The following is a 15,059-nucleotide window of genomic DNA, read 5'->3' as shown; positions in this document are numbered from 1 at the left end:
AAAAAAAACAACAACAAAAAAACCCAGACACAATGAACACAAATCAAAGTTCATTCACAGTAAATATAAATAGGGTTCTGTTTTATTTGACTGGCTTTGATTGTCCGGGGGATTTCAACATTAGTGCCGGGCAGCTGTGCATTTCCAGTGGTTTATTTTTCCTGACCTGGGTATAGTTTCCACTAGTCTGATAGAACAGACCCAGGTGTCTAGGACCCTGCTCAGATCCAGAGTCTTCCCTGTATGACACGCTTCCAGATGCGATTACCAATAAGACCTCCGTCTGTTAATGAAGTTTGTATTAAAATGTACAAATGTACAGTGCTGTCCAAATTAATTACCTTACTTTTCACTGCAAAAATGCTGTAACTCGAGATTGAGTGGAACTATATATATATATATATATATATATATTATATATATATATATCATATATATCTATAATATATATATATATATATATTCAATGTACACTGGATAGTTTGTTGGATAGTTGTTGATTTTATTTTTTTATTTTTTTAACCCTAACCGTGCTTTAGAATTTAAACACACACACACAAAAAAAAACCTGTAAAAAATTCAAACCCCAGAACCTACAAATTACACAAATGGTACTACTTTTCCACCATGATAATACCGTACAGAAAATGTAACACACATTTACTCTGATAATTAGCTTACAGCAACAATGTGGGAATGCTAATGCAGTTACTGAACCTGTTACCAATCACAAGGACTTCCCAGTGTTATGTTCGTATATGTCCGGCCTTCGGGGAGAATTTGTCATGCGCGTAGCTACCTTAACTTGCAATTTCCTAACCTTCTGGACGTTTGCAACCAAACCTTACCGTTACTTTAACGTTACTTTACTTTAATGCCATTGAATTGCCATTGTTTTGCAGAAGCTATCCTGAAAAATCAAACAGCCACATCTGCTGCATAATGTTAATCCTTGCACCTGAGGCTGGAGAGGAGGAAATAGCAACGGCTGCTCCTGAGGCTGAAGACGAGCGGGCAGCAACGGCTTTCCCTGAGGCTGGAGAGATGGAGACATAGTATAATAACACTATAACAGGGTCACTTTCATTTTTCACGTTTTATTATTTAAAAGCACAGACAAGTTAACAGTTTTAATACCTACAGCAACATTAATTTCTTTGTGCAATGGAACTGTATCGTTGAACTCCCGACCGTACCATAACAACAAAAGTGAGAGGGGGGAAATGAATTAATTTCCTGAATTCAAAAAAAAAAAAAAGATAATTTGTTTCTCCATAGTAGCAGGCACACACACAGAAAAATATTATCACTGACAACCAATTTTAATCAAGACAGAAACACAGACGTCACCCGCGTGTGGTAAACTGTATATTCCATGTCTCCCCATTCAGTGTAATGGAACGACCGCAAGTCACTCTGCCTAGCAGCTACATCAGACAGCAGTGACGTCATACCGTTATCTTTGGGGTTCAATTCCTGTAAAACGAGGACCCCCGTGATTATTATGAATATTCCGTTGCACATCCCCCAGGACTATGTGTATGCCGAGCATGGTTCTTTAATTTGCTATACTTTTTGAGATTCAGGTGTAAAAAAAGGGTCAATCATTTGTATAAAAAAACAAACAAAAAACAGCTATATCTCAAAAAGTATTCAACCAAATGCTACCCCGTTCACAGGGTTTGTTGAGCCTGCCAGTCCAACCACACATAACATTTCATGCATATTGGTGGGATTTTACCCCCCTTTTGAGCTAGTTGTAAAATCGGTTTTAAACAGTACCTTCATTCAAACCTTAACTTTGTCTGCTGGAAAGATTAACCCAGTATTGTAATATTGTACAACTACTACAGTATGTGAAAAATGTCAAGTATGTGTTGATATGCTTATGTGTGAAAAAGGGGTATGTCTTTGTATAGCTTTGCCTGTAGTATAACTGTTATATAAAAATGTGTTAAAGCTTATGACATATCTTACACTTAAGTAGGGGTGAAAAACAAATTATCTTATGCTTTGGGTTATTGCAATTATTCAATTTTATTCAATTGACTTCAATTATACATGATTTCCCCCATGAATTCAATGGATATTCATGCAGCTGTGAACTTACTTTGTTCAGAACATGATACTTTTTTATTATTATTATTATTAACCCAGGTGACACTAATCTGTGTTCCCCAGCGGCATTTGACATGTTTACAGATACTTCTCAGAGTGCAAAGCACAAGATATACTGTAAACGTTCCAAGGCTGTTATACACAATAATTTATTGTTATACACAATAACTATATTTCCCATATATTAAATAAAACATATTGAATAAAGGGAAAATGCAAACATTGTAAACTGTAAACGTTTTCCCTGTAAACTTTGTATTTAATAAATAGAGCCCTGATTAGAGGGTGTATATGGAACGGTAGATAGATACCCTAATTTCATTTGACACTTTGGATGCTTATGTTTATTGCCTTAAAGTTATCAGATTGCTCAGTGTTCTGTTGAGCACAGAGACAAGATTGGAGCTCCACGTTCTAAACATACAGAAGAAATCAACCAAGAAACCAACATATCAGAGCCATGTGTGAATATTTTCTGATAGTTGACAGCTTAATAGTTTTTAATTATTATTATTAACACAATGGCTGGTACAATGACTACCAGAGACATGGTATATAATATATACATACTGTAATATATGGCCATAAAGCTGATCATCTAGACACCAAATTTGAGAGCGTATGAATTTGTCATTTACTAACAGGTGGTTTCTTATGTGATTATTTTTTCTTTTAAGTTAATTAGGTGTAACAAATAAAACACAACTGAGAATGGCTCTGTTTTGCTTTGTTTGTAAGGGATATACAATTAACTTTATTCCTTAAGGATTTTCTTTTCCAATTACTTACACGTTCCTGCATGCAAAACTACACAGCTGCTGAGAGGTCTGTATTTAGCTGCAGGTAAAACATTATATATGAGCCCTTAGAAGACAACACTCTCTGTCTCTTTCTCTACCTCTGCCCACGGTAACAATGTATATGTATTTATTGTTTTATCTGTATTTCATTTTTAACAGACTTCTATATCGAGCAGAAGAATCCACTTGCCGGCATCATGGGCAACCCGTTTTAATAGGACTATATAAAAAGGGTGACATTAACCTGGGAGGGCTATTCCCCATTCACTTCAGAGTAGTTAAACCTGATCATTCTTTTAGCTACAAAGTTGAATCATCTAAATGTGAAGGGTAAGTAACATACTGCATTGGGGTAGTATGTAGGAATTGTACTTGAAGCCATTAGTACAAGAATGTCCAAGTGTGTCTTTCACAGTAGAACACTAACTTAATCAAATCTGGGACTAACATAAAGTGGTAAGAAGTTACATGCTTGTTATTGTTTTATTATTATTATTTATTATTATTATTATTATTATTATTATTATTATTGGTGGTTTTAAACTAAATGACTTGTGTTTTTTAGATAGGTCTTATTAATTTACTTCTTCCTTTTTCTATCTAAAGCTTTAATCTCTCTGATATTAGTTTTGATTTCAGAGCCTTCCGGTGGGTGCAGACAATGATTTTTGCCATTGAAGAAATAAACAACAACACTGAATTGCTCCCTAATGTCACATTGGGCTATACCATTTCTGACACCTGCTCTACTTACCTGAATGCACTGGGAGCAGCTATGACACTTGTGACTGGAGATGAGGAAGCTGTGTCTAACTCCATGTGTGGAAAAGCCCCACAAGTACCTGTGATTATTGGAGAGGCAGGTTCAACGGCTTCCATGATTATAGCCAGAACACTTGGAGTTTTCAGAATTCCAATGGTAAGATAGATACCCTAATTCCATTTGACACTATGGGTGCTTATGTTTATTGCCTCAGAGTTATCAGATTGCTCAGTGTTCTATTGAGCACACAGACAAGACTGGAGCTCCACGTTCTAAACATAAAGAAGGAATCAACCAAGAAACCAAAATATCAGAGCCATGTGTGAATACTTTTTTCTGTCTCTACTTACACAGTGGTTGTACTCTGACTGTATTATAATATGAATGTGCTTGACTGAGGCAATATACATAGGCACCTTTACCTTACTGTGCAGCTACTAACTATACTGCTTACCCTACTTGCAACCAGGTAGCTAATTGCTAAGGAATAAAACTTAATGTGCCAGTAAATGCAATCATGCACTATGCATTCATTGGTACACCAATGGTTTATGAGAACAGAACCAAATGCTATGAGGTTCATGTAGATTATAAATGCCATTTTGTTTTATTGTAATTCTTTGTTTTAATACATTTTGACAGTGTTGTTTTCTTAATGTATCCAGTACATTAATTTGCTGGACGTGTTTTCAATGTTTTACAGGTTAGTTACTTTGCTTCCTGTGCATGCCTCAGCAACAGAAAAGAATTTCCATCATTTTTCAGAACAGTTCCAAGTGATAACTTTCAAGCCAGAGGACTGGCCAGGCTCCTCAAACTGTTTGGCTGGACTTGGGTAGGAGTAATAGCAGGTGATGATGACTACGGCAAATTTGGAATACAGTTATTCAGGGAAGAAATAAAACATTCAGATATCTGTGTTGCCTTCTCTGAAATCATACCCAAGGTATATTCTAAGAACAAGATCATACAAATTGTCAAGACAATTAAGCAATCTACTGCAAAAGTCATTGTTACGTTCGCCATTGAGGGTGATATTTATTCAGTACTTGAGGAAGTAATACGTCAAAACATAACTGACAAACAATGGATTGCAACCGAAGCCTGGATTACATCTGCGTTGGTCTCAGCCAAAGAAAACTTTAAATCTCTGGGAGGGACCATAGGATTTGCGATCCGCAAGGCAGAAATCAAGGGGCTGAAATCTTTCCTTTGCAGAATCCATCCCCATGCAGATCCAGCTGACCCATTCATTGTAGAATTTTGGGAAACAATGTTTGGATGCTCACTAGACTTTTCAGTAAATGAAACTGTTGCATCTCTATCTTCTAAGACAAGATGTACAGGTTTGGAAGACTTAAATAATATCAAAAGCATCTATAATGATGTGTCACAGCTGAGAGCCACTTACAATGTGTATAAGGCTGTGTATGCAATAGCTCAAGCTGTACATGATTTGCTTTTGTGTAAAAGTGGAAATGGACCTTTTGAGAATGAAACATGCTCAGACATGACTAACCTTCAACCGTGGCAGGTAATAATCAATGGACTGAAACAAAGTGATTAATGCACAGAATTAGCATCAAACTTTATACAGTTTAAATTAATGTAATTTTTCCTGTCTTTGAAGCTCACCCATTACCTCAGTAAGGTCAATTGTAAAAGCCCAGTAGGAGAATACATACATTTTGATGAAAATGGAGATTCAAGTGCATCATATGATATAATTAACTGGCAAATGGCTGCAGATGGATCTGTTAAGTTTGTTAAAGTGGGCCAGTTTGATGCAACGGAGGGGTCTAAAAATGAATTTGAAATTGATGAAGAAAAGATTGTCTGGAGTGGAGGACAAAGCAAGGTAAGCATAGAGGGCAGTTATATTATGCTCTGAAAAAGTGAATATAAATTAAGGATACAAAAGTAAAATAAAAAAAAGGGTCCAATAAAAAAAAAAGAATAAATAAAGGCTTATTAGGCTTTAAAATCATTGGGTTTTTTCATGCATTTTCATTAAAAAATTGCTGTATAAAATAGTGCCAGTATTTAAGTATTTAAGGAATGTCCTGAGAGGCTGACACTGAATACCTAAACACATTAAGTATAAATTCTGCATACCACAAAATCAACAGGTTCCGAAGTCAGTATGTACAGAAAGCTGCCCGCCTGGGACTCGAAGAGCAGTTCAAAAGGGACAGCCGGTCTGTTGTTTTGATTGTTTGCCATGCCCTGGTGGAGAAATTAGTAATCAAACAGGTATGTACTGTATGGAAACAATACAAACATGTAGATTTACAAAACAAGGTATTAATACAGATTATAAAAAAGGTTCTGTTTCCTTATAAAAAGGAAGTGCCACTAAAGACGTACGGCAGAATGTGTTACAGAGTTCCAAACACTGTACCTCTCATGCCTACTATTGGTCAAAATACAGCTGCGTTTTTCAGACAGGTAGAGTACTTTGTTCTCTAGGTAACATCAGATTACATCTAATTGTTCTGGGACTTGAGCAAACTGAACCTGCAGTTACTGTTGAAAAAGACTGTAAGCTAATGTTTTGCATGACATTGTTCATTGCAGATGCTATAGAATGTGAAAAATGCCCGAGCAATTATTGGTCCCACATCCAAAAAACCAAGTGCATTCCAAAGGAAATTGAATACCTGGCCTATGAAGAAACCATGGGAATTATTTTAGCTGTAGTTGCAATATCTGGAGCTGGCATCACTGCAGCTGTAATCACTGTCTTCTTCTATTATAAAGACACTCCAATTGTAAAAGCCAACAACTCTGAGTTAAGTTTTCTGCTCTTGTTTTCACTGATATTATGTTTTCTTTGTTCGCTTACTTTTATTGGTCAGCCTTTAACCTGGTCATGCATGCTGCGACACACTGTGTTTGGCATCAGCTTCGTTCTCTGCATCTCATGTGTTTTAAGCAAGACAGTTGTTGTACTAATGGCATTCAAAGCCGCGCTTCCTGGCAGCAATGTAATGAGGTATTTTGGTCCTATGCAGCAAAGAGCAGGCATCTGTTTCTGCACATTGGTGCAGGTTGTGATTTGTATGCTGTGGCTGACACTATATCCTCCATTTCCCTCCAAAAACACCCAACAGAGCGAAAAAATTATTCTAGAGTGTAACATTGGCTCTGTGTTGGGCTTTGCCTCTGTATTAGGTTACATTGGTGCACTGGCATGCATGTGCTTTGTCCTTGCATTCTTAGCTAGGAAGCTTCCAGACAACTTCAATGAAGCTAAGTTCATCACTTTCAGCATGCTCATCTTTTGTGCCGTTTGGATCACATTCATACCAGCTTATGTTAGTTCCCCTGGAAAATACACAGTAGCTGTAGAGATATTTGCTATTTTGTCTTCCAGCTATGGCCTCCTTGTCTGCATATTTGTCCCAAAGTGTTACATTATCTTGCTAAAACCAGAAAAGAATACTAAAAAACAGATGATGAGTAAAGGATAAGCCAAAACACACTTTAAAAGATCTTTATTTGTATATTGCAGCATAATATTTAATGTTCTTTACTGGGACATTTTGAAGTACAGTACCCTTGCCAATACAGACACTGCATGATACAAGGAGACATACTAACCCCACAGAACAAAAATAAATGGAAGAATAGATACAAGTAGCCTACTAAATTGTTAAAATTAAGTACATGATTAAAAGAGGGCATATAAACTCATACTGTGCAGTTTAAACTAATTGATCAATAGATTGGAAAAGGGCAAAAAGGGTTCAGAAATACTGATGGAATCTAGTGGTTTGAAACGCAAGATGTGGACTACAATAATACAAATCTGGAAGTCTAATTGCTTTTACAAAGAAAAATGGACTGATACCAATAGAAAACAAAAGCAGCAGGTAGGCTATGTGTTTTACTTGCAGCCACGTATAACATTTTCTTTCTGTAAAGTTTGTGGTATATGTAAGGCGCTGTATAGTATCATAACGTGTCAATGTGGCACAGTGATCTATTATGTGTTAATTATGTACTAAGTAGGCTATGATAAACACATTTAAGAAAGAGATAAAATCATTTAGTTTCAATTTTAAATGTTTTATTATTTTCAAATTGTACATGGCTAAAATAAAAAGTGTGAACGGTATTCACTTGATTTTATTACTGTACTGTATACTGTATAGGCCTACTGTATAGATTTATATGTTTACATAATGTAATGTGTACAGAGAACACATTCATGTTTTCAGCACAATGATTTATACTTTAAAAATAAATTGAGCACTATAAATGTATGTGTGCATTTTTCTTTTTAAACTGGACACCTTGTTATTTCAGACAACCTGTTTGTCTCCTGACATATCGAGTGTAGCGAGGGACTACTTACCATAGAGATTAAAAGCAGTAGAAAGGCATGGAAACCAATTGTTCAGAGTTCCCCTGAGCTTATTACAGATTACTTCCTTTTGAATACATAATTGTACTACTCTGCAATTTAAACAAACCTCAGATATTTAAACCAATGCCAGGTGTTTCATTGCAATACAGTAAGTGTTTGTTAGAGAAAAGACAAAGCGTTTATCATTGTAGTCGCTATAGGCACAGATGCTGGTAGACCTGTCTTCTGCTTTACTAATGCAACTGAAAGAGCTCTTCTGTGTGATAAAAGTTGTGATAATATTTCTCATGCTTGGGACGGGCCATATGGACGACAGCGAATGTGCTACAGCTGCTCTAAAAGAGCCAGGCTATGTTAATACAGCAGTAGAAAACACCTTTATACAACATCACTCAGGCAATGTATGCATGCAGTGGGAACCATTACAAAGTCATGGGGAGCTTTTACATATATCCTCTTTAGTTTTGTTTTGTCTTTCCACAGTTTACACATAAAGAACATTTCTACTTTGTTTTTAAAATATACAGCAGTATAATAAAGAATTACAAAGCATGTGTTTTACTGAAGCAACGTTAGTCCCATAACTAAGAATTCCTTTGAATGTGATCTATTTACCATTTTAATGCATAAAAAATTCATTTGGAAGGTCTTTCTAGTTATTCAAAATAGTGTAACTGATTGTGTTTTGTTACAGTATTATTATTATTATTATATTATTATTATTATTATTATTATTATTATTATTGTTATGACTAGTATTATTTTTATCGTCCTTCTTCTAGTCTTCTTATTTGAAATTGCACAACTAAGAGTGATTTTTGATTTTATAAATGCTTAGTGTAATGCCTGTCAACAAAAACAGTTTCTCCTAGAACCCAACCCCCATTTTTGGCATGATGGTGGTTTATTTAAAAACAAATCCACCCACTTCTCTGGCACATGACTGGTCACGTGATGGAAGGCCTTCATACAAATCATCACAAAAGCTTATGTATTGAGCGAATAGGGGATGCGTTAACAAATATATATAATATATATAATAATATATAATATATATATATTATATATATATATATAGATATATTCTATTTATCTGGTCATTTTCAAAATAATATTTTATTATATAGTTTAAAATACGTTTATCATATATATATATATTAAATAATATATATATTATATATGTATATCATACATATATATATATATATATGTGTAGGTGCGTGTTATAATTTATATTATATATTATATATATATATAATATATTTGTAAAAGCATAATATTTGATAAATCCCATTTACCATGGTCTTTTATCAGTGTTACTCTTGCAACGTACAATGCTATATACCAAATGTACATTTAGAAACATATGCAAATGTAAAAAATCAAGGGGCTGTTTTTACACTTGGACACAGGCACATGGGTTAATATATAAAATCAAAGGAGTAACTGCATTCTCATATAAAACAGTGTATATCTAAGTATTAGATAATATGCCTCATTGTGCACTACTTTAGTTTGACACATACTGTACTGTAATGGTAACGTGAAGCCGGATAGTGGTGCACGCACACTGAGCCAAATGAAGCATTACACAGCTGAATCAATGAGCAGTGTTATGTATGGGTCTATGTTGACCCCATCTTTGTCCTGTTTAAATTGAGTAAGTAATAAACCGTTATAGAACTAACTAACTAATAACTTTATAGAACTGAACCATATGATTAAATGTTTTTGATCAGATGGTATTTACAGTAGCAATATTGAATCAAATTATATCATGAGCTGCCAGCATGGCCTGAATCTGACCTGATGAGTCTTTGAGGTTCTGGAGGGTTACATGGCTATTCATCAGAGATGCTTAGTTTCATTTAGACATTAGATATTTTCGGGAATTGTTCTCCGGTTTGAATAAAATTATGTAGCATTTTGGAGTAAAGATACAGAGAAACAAGCCAAAGCTTGATGACAAAATAGCAAATATTTCTACAGCGACAGTGTACTTCCCAGGGGAGCTGATATAAGCCGGGATAAATGTGATCCAAACAGCACAAAATATTAGCATGCTGAAAGTAATAAACTTAGCTTCATTAAAATTATCTGGCAGCTTTCGTGCTAAGAAAGCAAGTACAAAGCAAATGCATGCTAAAAAGCCAATATATCCCAACACACAGCAAAATAACGTTACTGACCCCAAGTCACATTCTAGAATAATCCTGCTGTTATAGTGTCTGGTATTTTTAAATGCAAATGGAGGAGATACAGTTAGCCATACAATGCAAATGACTACTTGTACACCTGTACAGAGTAACACACTGAACCTCTGTTGCATGGGGCCAAACCATTTCATAACATTATTCCCAGGTAGAGTTGCTTTGAAAGCCATAAGTACCACAACAGTTTTACTAAGCACACATGAAAGACAGAGAACAAAACTGATACTAAACGAGGTACGTCTTAACTTGCAGGTCAATGCTGTAGGCTGACCAACAAAAGTAATAGCACACAAGAAACAAAATACGAGTGAAATCAGCAGAAGAAAGCTGAGCTCAGAATTGTTGGCACGGACAATTGGGGTGTTTTTGTTCTTCAAGAAAATTGCTGCTACGGCTGTTGTCAAGACAGCTCCAAGTATTGAAATGGTCACTGATACGATTCCCACAATGTCAGTGAATGACAGGTACTCAATTTCTTTTGGAATACAGCTGTTTCTTTCCTTGTTGGACCAATATTCCAAAAGACACGGAATACATTCCACTGCATCTAGAAAGAAAAACAAGGATTTGGGTTAATTAAAATGAATTATGACACACACACTTGCATAGGAGTGTAGATTCTTACTTACCTGTCGTAATGCTAATTGTCCCATCAGCACATGGCACACAATCATAGCAACAAACAGGTTGGCCCACACGGGCTGCCTTTCTGTAACCTGAAGGGCAGCTCTCTGTGCACACTGACTTGGGAACCTGGCAAAAAAAAAAAAAAAAAAAAAAAAAAAAGGGACTAGATGTATGTAACACTCTTTTTACATGATAGCACAGCATGGGTCCTAGTAGCAAAATCATTTTTATGAATAAAGCATGACAGCATTGAAGGTGATTATGACTGTTAAAGAAAACAACACACTCTGAAACACTTTAAATACAGTAAGTCATGTGTTTGTGAATAGGACTGTATGCTTTTTATACTGCAGTCTAGACGTTTTAGGTTTCTCACATTTAAATTCACACATCACTGAACTTTGGCACAGTAAACAACTGCAAATTGTGCACACACCTCATAATTGGTAAAGATTAACAAATTAACTTAATGACAACAATATGGCAGAACCACAGCACATTCTTAGTTCAATGTACTAAGTCTTTTTCCTTATACCTGCATTTGTTGTCTCATTCAAAATTGCTGCAGGGCGAGGGGTAGCGGTTGGGGAAGTAGTTTTTGCTTACCTCAGACTGCCCCCCAATCCATACGATTTTATCTTCATCTAAGACAATTTGTTGCTCCAAAGGTGCAGCTGCATCAAAACGTCCAACTGTCATGTATTTAGTGGAACCATCTGGATTTCTTTGCCAGTTGATAATGTCATAGGACCCCACAGAATCCCCATTTTCATCAAAATATACCTCTTCTCCAAATTGGTTGGTAAATTTTACTTCACTAAGATAGTGTACAACCTACAGGTTCAACATTTCAGTAGAAGGAAACCATGTTCAAATAAACATACAGAGTACATTTTATAATATAACACAAATCATGTCTGCATGTTATCACTGTACTGTAATTGTGTTCCTCCTTTACTGAACACCTAAAAAGGCCCTGGACTACTTCATTCAAGCTAGTTGATAAACACAGTTAGTCATTTAAATCACTCTACTTGTGGTACATAGTGAAAATAATAACACTAGTTCAGAATGAGTGACAATGAGGAACTGATCTAGTACCGATATTACTTGCACAACCATCCAACACCAGCCAATCATGGACCTTGCCCCCCAAAATGTTTTCTTTCTAATCACATACAGATATAATTTACTTACATATAAGAAAGTGGAGACGGTCTTACCTGCCAGGGTTGTACATTATATATGTCTGCACATGTTTTATTAAAAAATGGACCTTTACTATTTTCACAGGCTTGCAAATTGTGAAGAGCGTGGGCTACCGCATAGATGGCTTTGTGTAGATTATAAGTTACTCTGAGTTGCGTTACATCACTGTAAATGCTTGCACTTTCTTTTAAATTTTCTTTTCCTGTGCAGGTCTTGTTGTATTGTGCATGTGAAGCAACAGAATTGTTTGAAATGTGGTCTGCTGTTTTAAAAGAGCACTGAAACAGTGTTTCCCAAAACTCTATGGCAAACAAATTGTAAGGTTTTTCTAAAGGATTGAGTTTTAAAAGGAAGTCTTTAAATTCTGGTATTTCTGCTTTCCGGATTGCAAAACCAATTGTTCCCCCCAAGGAAATTAAATTTTCTTTCTTAGAGATTAATGCAGATGTTATCCAGGCTTCGCTTGCAATCCATTGAATATCGGTGATGTTTTGCAGTACAATCTCTTCAATCAGTGGCTTTATATCATCTTCAATGGCAAATGCCATAATGACTTTTGCTGTGGACTTCTTGATTATTTCCACAATTTGGATTACTTTTTCTTTAGAGACCAACTTTGGAATAATTACTCTATAAGCAATACAAACACCCAGTTTGGTAACTTCATCATGAAACATCTGAATTCCACTTCGACCGTAGTCATCATCTACTGCAATTGTCCCCACCCAAGTCCACCCAAAACGGTGCACAAGATTCGCTAAAGCACTGGCCTGGTTTAAATCACTTGGAACTGTTCGAAAGAAAGTAGGAAACTCGTGGTGGTTACCAAGGCAAGCACAGGATGCAAAATAGCTAACCTGCAAACAGAAACATTTCTAGGATCATTTTATGGTATTGTACTTGAAAGAAGAAACAGAAGATATTAAAAAATACAGCCATATGTCAATACAGGTTGTCACCAGCTGAGCACTGGTGTTTGCAAAAACTATTTAGCTACTTTATCCTTTTTCCTCTTTTGTTTAGTTCATGGTCACATAAGGATCCATTTGAAGAACATTAAAGGTTTAAAGGTTAGGTAAAAGGTTATTAAAGGTTTGTTGATTATTCACAATAACATGACCAGTGAAGCTTATTTTAATGTTACAGATTTATTATTATTATTATTATTATTATTATTATTATTATTATTATTATTACTATTATTATTATTATTACATTCTATTGCAGTGGAAGATTAGTGTATTTTAGCATGTTTATATATGTATTATTGAATTTCCATTACAAAACTTCTAACAATCACCTAATGGGGATTCTGTCATTTGCCATACAATACTCAAGTTATTATAGAACAATTAATTTTGTGTATGTATACTTACCAAAGGAACCCTGAACAATTCCAGTACCCTTAGAACTGCTATTGAGAGTGATGATCCAGAGTCACCTATTATTACTGGTACAGAAGGGGCACCATTGCACTTCTTTACATTATTGTCTTCTGGTCCATTTATCAATGTCAATGTGGACCTTACAGACTGAAATGCAATACCACATGTATCATAGAATTTGTAGCCAAGGGTGACATTAGGTAGAAGTGTCTTGTTCCTGTTTATCTCCTCTATAGTAAAAATCATTGCTTGTGACCAGCGGAATGCTCTGAAATTAATTCTGAAAGGAATTGTATTAGACATTTTAAAACTCCAATACTTTTTAAATATCATACTGTATGTTAAACTTAAGAGTGCTTAAAGAGATCCTAAATATCATTAGTATAAACATTTTCTAAAAAAAAAAAAATTACACTGGTCTTAGAGTGAAGACGCTAATTACTATATAATTACAACTTCAAATCTGCACCAATGTAACTAATGCTGGATTTATCCACCTGATCATTAGTTAGAAAAGTACATGTATTAAATACTGCAATAAATGCAGTAAAAACTACTGTATATAAGTGCCAATGTAACTTGCATGGATTACAATATTTCCACGTAGTGAGAATATATTTTCTTTAACTCATCCATATTGCTGGTTAAAACTAAAATACTTTACCCTTCAATCAGACAAAAGTTTTGTCTAATGCCTTTACCAGTGTTTGCCTACTTAACTTACCTGAGTTCATGCATAGGATACTGTAAGAACATTGTAAATGCAGTGTAATTAGAATGTACTAATGGAAAGTTTCTTCAACATCTCACTTACTCTTCACATTGTAATTGTCCTGGTTTAGCTTGAAATGTCTGCTCCACTTTTATACCCTTTGAGTGAATTGGAAACAATGCTCCGAGAACAACATCACCTGCCTGATAATGTGTGACCATTTCAAAGTCTTCTCTAAGCTGACAGCCATCCTGGTCATCCCTCACCAAAGCAAGCGCTGAACAAACAAAGCAGAAACAATACAGAGAATGCATTGTGAAAATCGTCCAGCGCCCAGTTATCAATTTAATCAGAATTTATATGTTTCAGTGAATTAGTTATTGACCTTTAGGGAAATTAAGAGATGGCAAATCATTAACAACTCAACAACTTAACCTTGCTTTAAAAATCCCATGTGATACATACTTTAGGGACGCTTGTTTATTACATCAAATGAAAAAGTACCTGTATTGGAAAGAAAGTGTTAAGGGTTATTAACAGTCCAGCTAGATGGATCTATTTATTTATTTTAACTGTGGATTATTACAATGGTTTGCATATAATAAGTATTGTATTATGTAGTTTCAAAGAAAATCTTTCATATGCTAAACCATTAATATACTGTATACCACCTGACTGTCAGACTGTATTAATCAAGAAGAATGGCTTTCAATTCCCTTACCCCCTGTCAGAGGCCAACACAAATACAAAGCTGAGCTTGTTGCTGTACAAGGCTTTCACAAAACACAAGTAACATGTTTTTCTTTTTCTCTATGCATATTTGCTCCAGTAGCAATAGAAACAAATGGCCAATAAATCTA

At 35.2% G+C, this 15,059-nt stretch overlaps 2 protein-coding genes across 2 annotated transcripts; one reads left to right on the top strand and one right to left on the bottom strand.

The window, feature by feature from the left end:
• Nucleotides 1–3,084: 3,084 nt before the first annotated feature.
• Nucleotides 3,085–7,574, top strand: LOC121322770 (extracellular calcium-sensing receptor-like). The gene is made up of 6 exons (XM_041263056.1): nucleotides 3,085–3,248; nucleotides 3,546–3,837; nucleotides 4,385–5,215; nucleotides 5,312–5,539; nucleotides 5,811–5,934; nucleotides 6,259–7,574. The coding sequence occupies exons 2-6, from the start codon at nucleotides 3,580–3,582 to the stop codon at nucleotides 7,152–7,154; spliced, it is 2,337 nt and encodes a 778-aa protein (XP_041118990.1). The 5' UTR covers nucleotides 3,085–3,248; nucleotides 3,546–3,579; the 3' UTR covers nucleotides 7,155–7,574.
• A 2,343-nt stretch (nucleotides 7,575–9,917) lies between these two features.
• Nucleotides 9,918–14,446, bottom strand: LOC121323565 (extracellular calcium-sensing receptor-like). Its single transcript, XM_041264692.1, has 6 exons — nucleotides 14,302–14,446; nucleotides 13,479–13,767; nucleotides 12,117–12,959; nucleotides 11,500–11,727; nucleotides 10,896–11,019; nucleotides 9,918–10,813 (listed from the first exon to the last, which is right to left on the bottom strand). Exons 1-6 carry the CDS (start codon nucleotides 14,418–14,420, stop codon nucleotides 9,918–9,920), a joined length of 2,499 nt encoding a protein of 832 aa, XP_041120626.1. The 5' UTR covers nucleotides 14,421–14,446.
• Nucleotides 14,447–15,059: the final 613 nt, after the last annotated feature.

The sequence above is a fragment of the Polyodon spathula genome, chromosome 11 (assembly GCF_017654505.1).
Source record: "Polyodon spathula isolate WHYD16114869_AA chromosome 11, ASM1765450v1, whole genome shotgun sequence".
NCBI lineage: Eukaryota > Metazoa > Chordata > Actinopteri > Acipenseriformes > Polyodontidae > Polyodon > Polyodon spathula.
The sequence above is the reverse complement of the archived record's forward strand: the minus strand, read 5'-3'. Positions and strand labels throughout refer to the sequence as shown.

Excerpts from the sequence above, each read along its gene's own strand:
- LOC121322770 (XM_041263056.1), top strand. The coding sequence starts at position 3,580 with ATGATTTTTGCCATTGAAGAAATAAACAACAACACTGAATTGCTCCCT. Across the intron at positions 5,216-5,311 it reads CTAACCTTCAACCGTGGCAG|CTCACCCATTACCTCAGTAA; the intron begins GTAATAATCAAT and ends CTGTCTTTGAAG. Across the intron at positions 5,540-5,810 it reads GGAGTGGAGGACAAAGCAAG|GTTCCGAAGTCAGTATGTAC; the intron begins GTAAGCATAGAG and ends CAAAATCAACAG.
- LOC121323565 (XM_041264692.1), bottom strand. The coding sequence starts at position 14,420 with ATGGTCACACATTATCAGGCAGGTGATGTTGTTCTCGGAGCATTGTTT. Across the intron at positions 11,728-12,116 it reads ATAATGTACAACCCTGGCAG|GTTGTACACTATCTTAGTGA; the intron begins GTAAGACCGTCT and ends TTGAACCTGTAG. Across the intron at positions 10,814-10,895 it reads GACAATTAGCATTACGACAG|ATGCAGTGGAATGTATTCCG; the intron begins GTAAGTAAGAAT and ends TTTTCTTTCTAG.